We start from the raw sequence: 6,677 nt of genomic DNA, 5'->3' as shown, positions 1-6,677 counted from the left end.
GGTTGTCTGGTTCTCATAATGTTAGTTCTTCACTCTGACTCACCCCTGTGTATTGTGATGCTAGACAGCAAGCCCAACTGCTACTGAGAATCCTCACATTCTTGTGAGGCGGCTATGAAGAGACAGCTGTGGAAAGTCTGTTGAAGTCCTTTTTTCCACTAAAAGACAAAGCAACTGGACCTAAATATCCCCGTTTCAACTGTGATTATTTCAGCATCTCTGCAGGTAAAATGAGAACCTTCAGGTTGTTTTTCATTGGGCTCATCTTCATCATGGACATGTCCCTTTCGGTAAGTGCTCATTAGAAGGAAATATGTCTATGGACTACACTTTCTCATTTATTTTATTTATTTATTTCACCTTTATTTAACCAGGTAGGCAAGTTGAGAACACGTTCTCATTTACAATTGCGACCTGGCCAAGATAAAGCAAAGCAGTTCGACACTGATGTTTGGTTGATTTTGATATTGGTCATCTGTAGCCTACTGCAAGGGAACCAAGATATTTATGCTACTTATACTACTTACTGCTATACTGTGTGTGTGTATAAACATGTCTGTGTGCATGTGTACATACATACCACACGTACATACACTGAGTGTACCAAACATTAGGAACACCTTCCTAATACTGAATTGCACCCCCTTTTGCCCTCAGAACAGCCTCAATTCGTCATGGACTCTACAAGGTGTCGAGAGTGTTCCACAGGGATGCTGGCCCATGTTGACTCTAATGCTTCCCACAGATGTGTAAAGTTGGCTAGATGTCCTTTGGGTGGTGGACCATTCTTGATACACATGGGAAACTGTGTATTTGACTCAAACCTGTGCGTCTGGCACCTACTACCATACCCTGTTCAAAGGCACTTAAATATTTTGTCTTGCCTATTCACCCTCTGAATGGCACACATACACAATCCATGTCTCACTTCTGTCAAGGCTTAAAAATCCTTCTTTAACCTGCCTCCTCCCCTTCAGCTACACTGATTGAAGTGGATTTAACAAGTGACAACAATAAGGGATGATAGCTTTCACCTGGATTTACCTGGTCAGTCTATGACATGGAAAGAGCAGGTGTTCCTAATGTTTTGTCCACTCAGTGTATATATGTGTGTGTAGTCTTCAGATGAATGCCAGCAGGAGACAGTGCGGCTGCGGGCCCAGCTGAAGACTCTGGAGGTGCAGGTGATGAAGCAGCAGCAACAGCTCATCCAGACTCTCAGCAGCCAGAGGACTGAGCAGCTGGCTTTAGACCAGGACACCTTCCATGACCTGGGAGATCATCAGTATAGAGGTCAATAATCGTTTTTTATCCTTTTATTTCTAGTATGATTGCAGAATTCATAGTTTCAAACCATAACATTTCTGAAGTAAACATCCATAACCTCATCAGTAATCTGTATTCAGACTGTGCCCAGATTTTCAACGCTGGGAACAAAGGCAGTGGGTTCTACACGATCAGACCCATGGCGAGCCCGAGCCTGGTCAGGGTCTACTGTGACATGACTGAAGGGGGCGGATGGACAGTCATCCAGAGACGCTCAGATGGCAGCCAGTCTTTCAACAGGTAAAACACAAATACGACTCAGATGTTATGTAATAATAAGATTACAGTAACATTCTTCTGTATGTGAATGTGTAATGTGTTGTCTTCATATCTAATTTGTATGCAGGCCCTGGAGTGATTATCAGCGGGGGTTTGGTGACCTGCAGTCAGCCAGTGGGGAGTTCTGGTTGGGGAATGACAACTTATATTACCTAACTTCACAAGGTAAATGTGAGATCTTACAATGTCTGCAAAGTCAAGACAAACAGTGAGAGAGTGATAGAGAGATGTGGAATTAGAGTTTTGACTAAAGGCTACCATCACCACTTGGCTTTAGGTGACTACAACCTGAGGATCAACTTAGCTGACTTTGAAGGAGTACAACGCTATGCAGTGTACAAAAACTTCAAAGTTGCAGATGAGAAGGTGTTGTATTCTGTGGTTTTCATTTTTACACCTCTGCTCAACAAGTGTCCATATGGAATGATGACGACGTTGTCTTTGAGTGATGTTTCTATCTATCTATCCGAGTCAGTGGGTCATGGGGAAGATCTCAATTGCACACTCCTTGTGTCCTTTCTCCTCTCTCTTTGTCTCCTTCTCAAAACCTATTGGATGAGAAAGCCAGAGGTTCCGCCCCTCTGACCTTCTCATCCATTCTCATTTTGAGGAGATGAGGAGAGAGAGGACGTGAGGAGGATGCAATTGAGATCTTCCCATGGTCAAGATCAGGGGTATTAAACTCTTACCTTAAGAGGTCCAGTGCCTGCTGCTTTTCTGTTCTACCTGATAATTAATTGCACACACCCAGGAACAATGAAAACATGCAGTGGAACTGGCTTCATGGTCCAGAGTTGAGTTTGAGGAACAACTCATCAGTTGTTTCCTTTAGGAAAAAGGAACAGATCAAAGGTTAAACAAACCAGGAGGAAGACACTCTACCAATATGTCAATTGTATGAAAAAACCCAAATTCTATGATGCAACTCATTCCTCTCTCAGAGTTTTGCTTAGCATCCACTTATTACAGTTGAGGAGTTCGTTTTTGGGGGGTTTGCATTGTGCTCACTATATTACCATCATGTTTATCCCCAGGAGTTTTACCAGCTGCAGTTTGGTGAGTTCTCTGGTGACTCTGGTGACTCTCTATCAGGCAGTTACCACCCAGAGGTCCAGTGGTGGGCCAGTCACCAGGGAATGAAGTTCAGCACCTACGACAAAGACAACGACCGCTACGAACGCAACTGTGCCCAGGAGGACAAGGGAGGCTGGTGGTTCAACAGGTTCTTCATCCTCATTCTCTCTGTCAATCGTCTAGGCTACTAAAAGGGCTACTTTGGGAGATGTCACAAGTTCTCTCTCTAATCTAGTCATTCAAAGAATACATCATCTGACATCATGACAAATAAAATACACTTCATGATTCTTTATTTATCCTAATTCTTGCTGTTCTGTTTCGTTTCCACTAGATGTCACTCTGCCAACCTGAATGGCTACTACTACCATGGTGCCTACAGTGCTGTGACAGACAATGGAGTAGTCTGGTACACCTGGCATGGCTGGTGGTACTCCCTCAAGTCTGTAGTCATGAAAATAAGGCCGGCTGCTTTTGAGCCCAATATTGTCTGATCCTGTGGATACAATCCAATGAATGTAGGCTAAAACAGTGTATTATTTAGTCACATAAGCTACCGCATGAAAGAAGCAAAAGTGCTTGAATTCATTCCAGCTCACAATTATGTGCTCTTATCATTCTCAATAAGTGCCTTGCTTGCAAATCTGATTAAAGGATTCCTTAAAATGTTTTATTTGTTGTTTTTCTATCTCACTGTCTATTCAAATGTCCCTAAAAAGAAAAACCTGCAGGGAAGAAGAATGGGCTCTCCACAGTGAAAGCCAGACAGACTATTTCAAACACTTTCTAAATAGAGGAGAGTGCTTAGGCTTGGTGAGTGTTGTGTGCGCAATAATTAGGCATAGGCCTACCATCCTAAAACGAATACTAACTGAAGGCTATCTCACCTCAGGCCCTGACATCCAGGGCTAGCTTAGTAGGCAGTTAGCATACATTGTCGAATGTTGCAGATAGAAATGCCATGAAATTAAGAATAGAGACAACTTTATTCCTTAATAGATATAGAACCTGTGATATGGTCTGTGCCTTGTTAGCCTATTCTACATTTTAGAGAGACATGTTTGTTCTACAGTATATTTCTATCTGAATATTTCATAACGTTGCATCCTACTGAACGCACCCAAGGTGAGCGCGAACTCAGAGTGGCTCGTGCAGCAAGCTACGCGCATATTCGGTCCATCTGGGAAAACCATTCGATTTACCCATATCAACTCAAACATGGTTCATCTTGTATGATTTTTCTACATACACGCAGCAATTAACACAAGCTAACATTTTCGTTAATTTAGTTTGCAGTAGGATCGACTTTTAAAGATTTATGAAAAAATATGAGTCTAGGAACCTCTTTAGAAAAAGCAACGCTTCAAATACAATTTTCACCCATGAATTGGCAGTTATCAGGCTACAGTAGCTGACTAAACTCCACTCCTTCTCCATGAAGTGGATGACTAAACTCCACTCCCTCACTATGGACTCCCGAGTTGCGCAGCGGTCTAAGGCACTGCTTCTCAGTGCTGGAGGCGTCACTACAGACCCTGATTCGATTTCAAGCTGTATCACAACCGGCCATGGTTGGGAGTCCTATAGGGCGATGGCAGCATCGTCCAGGCTTGGCCTTCATTGTAAATAAGATTTTGTTCTTAACTGACTTGCCTAGTTCAATTTAAAAAAAAATAGTCAGCTATTATCAGGCTATGTGGACTATTTCAAAGGATTTTTATTTGGCCTAATTTCCATGTTTATTCGTTCTGACAACTCCATCCATCAAGGTCCGAGTGTTTTACAGATTGGAGTGAAGAAGCCTTTTTTACGTTTCGAAATGGTGTCCTGGCCTCCTATTGGTCATAATTTTGCAAATCATTTTCCAATGGTGGAGTTTGTTTTGCGTGGCTGGGTGCCCCAGGTGGGTGGAGATTACATGTAAAGGTATACTTCGGGATTTTGGCAATGAAGTCCTTTATCTACTTTCCCAGAGTCGGATGTCTCTGCATCCAGTATAAAGGAAATAAAAAGTAGTTTCGCGAGTCAATGCTAACTAGCATTAGCACAATGATAACGTCTATGGTGTATATACTAGCTAGCAGTTACCATAGACTGAAGTCAGAAGTCATTGCGCTAGTTAGCAACTTCCTTAAAACTGCACGCAGAGACATAGAAATTGTGTCCACGAGTTCATCTGACACATTGCCAAAATCCTGAAGTATCCCTTTAAGGACCAATGGAATGATCTAAAATGACTAAACTCCGCCCACCCGGGGCACCGGGCCATACTAAACACCCAACCAATCAATCATTTTTTTTTTATTCCCATTGTGATCGGTCACTAAACCCAGGAGACCATTTTGAAATGTATATATCCCTCCTTGACTTTCTTATTCTGTAAACTAAGAACTTTATCAACTTCCACTTGCAAGCAAGAGTTGCCAAATGTCCTCTTCACTTCAGTTTGCTACTCAAATTCATGCGCCTTGGTTGGAGAACGAGGTAGTGGTAGTGTTCCCTTTGCTAGCCTAGTAAATCGTTTTACCCAATTGAAAGTATACCGGAAGGATGCCATCGGCAGTGCAGCACTAATCGGTTTGACTAGATGGAATACAGCTACCGGCGTAAGTGACTTTTTCGTAGCAGGTTAGGTGAGTTTATGCAGCAGGTTAGGAGAATTAGGTTAAGTTTGGCTAAAATACTCTCCAAACCTGCTACGAAAAGCCTAAGGAGTTTTGACCTCATGAGAGGAATGAATGACTAGAAATACACCCAGGGTCTATTCAGGCTGTGTTCTCTGTAATGCTCTCATTCCACTTGGCTTGGCTGTTTGGTGTTGCTCATAAGCTGCTCTTGAGAAACCTGAGCTGATGTTCAGTTCATTAGTTCACTATTAAAACACCCTGTTTCTCTTGGATCCACATTAAGTACTTTGTTGAGATTTTCCATTTTGGGGAATTGGAGGAAATTATTGGAAATGGATCTTCAGTATGCTCACACCCTCATCTATATGGGAAAACTCACTTTAACATGTCTTGCTGGCTCATAACTATTGTTGCATTTTATAATCAAATGTAAAATGCCTACCAAACTAGTATGCATGGCATCTTAGTCTGTGTGTAAATTCTCTTTGAGTATTGCCTCTTTGCGCTGACCAGTGCAAGCAAACCGCTTATCAGAGAAGGTTTCTTTATTTACATTGCCATGCAATACCTCAAAGGCTTTTGTGCACATTAAGCCATATTATTTTTGTAACTGGCTCTAACTAGACACAATGGTGTGTCTTTGTCCTCTGTTATCAATAGACCATGACAAGGACCCTGGTTGGCCGTCCCTCTGCCATGGCATGTAGAATGGAATCCCAAAGGTTGAACTGGTGCCCTGTTGTCCCCTGCCTGTGGCCCAGCTTGAGCAATGGGCTTTGGTGCGCTGTCCCAAATTGCACCCTATTTCCATATATGTAGTGAATATGGTGCCATTTTGTACACAACCAGGGTGTCTACTCATAGCCTCGTCTCTGTGTGATGCTGGCCTGGCAGCCCCAGTCACACATGGAGGGCCAGGGCAGAGTAGCAGAGCGTGCTTGGTGCCTGGGGGATTAGGATGCAGAGCAGGCTGGGTTCTGGGTGCCAGTGGGATTAGGATGCGGCGCCACAGAGCAGGCTGGGTGCTGAGTGCCTGGGGGATTAGGATGCAGAGCAGGCTGGGTTCCTGGGGGATTAGGATGTAGCGCAGCAGAGCAGGCTGGGTGCCTGGGGCATTAGGATGCAGAGCAGGCTGGGTGCCTGGGGCATTAGGATGCAGAGCAGGCTGGGTGCCCTCTGCTTCAGTTCATAGTGTGTAGAACAGGTGTAAACCTTCACTGACTAGATTTACTTGATTAACTCCAGTAAGGTGCCACTTGTCTCATTTCCACCTGCCCCTGCCATGGTCAGAATTCATCGTCATTGGCATTTGAACAGTTTTTCTGTAATCACATCCCTGATTTACAGGAAATCTATCTTATGCCACAGTCT

General features: G+C 43.4%; 1 protein-coding gene across 1 annotated transcript; it reads left to right on the top strand.

Moving 5' to 3' along the window:
- Positions 1–230: 230 nt before the first annotated feature.
- On the top strand, positions 231–3,173 carry fgl1 (fibrinogen-like 1). The gene is made up of 7 exons (XM_039011961.1): positions 231–290; positions 1,119–1,293; positions 1,407–1,566; positions 1,673–1,770; positions 1,883–1,971; positions 2,640–2,827; positions 3,014–3,173. Exons 1-7 carry the CDS (start codon positions 231–233, stop codon positions 3,171–3,173), a joined length of 930 nt encoding a protein of 309 aa, XP_038867889.1.
- The last annotated feature ends 3,504 nt before the right edge of the window (positions 3,174–6,677 follow it).

This window comes from Salvelinus namaycush, chromosome 17, assembly GCF_016432855.1.
Source record: "Salvelinus namaycush isolate Seneca chromosome 17, SaNama_1.0, whole genome shotgun sequence".
Taxonomy (NCBI): domain Eukaryota; kingdom Metazoa; phylum Chordata; class Actinopteri; order Salmoniformes; family Salmonidae; genus Salvelinus; species Salvelinus namaycush.
Note: the sequence above shows the minus strand (reverse complement) of the source record. Positions and strands in the feature narration are given on the sequence as shown.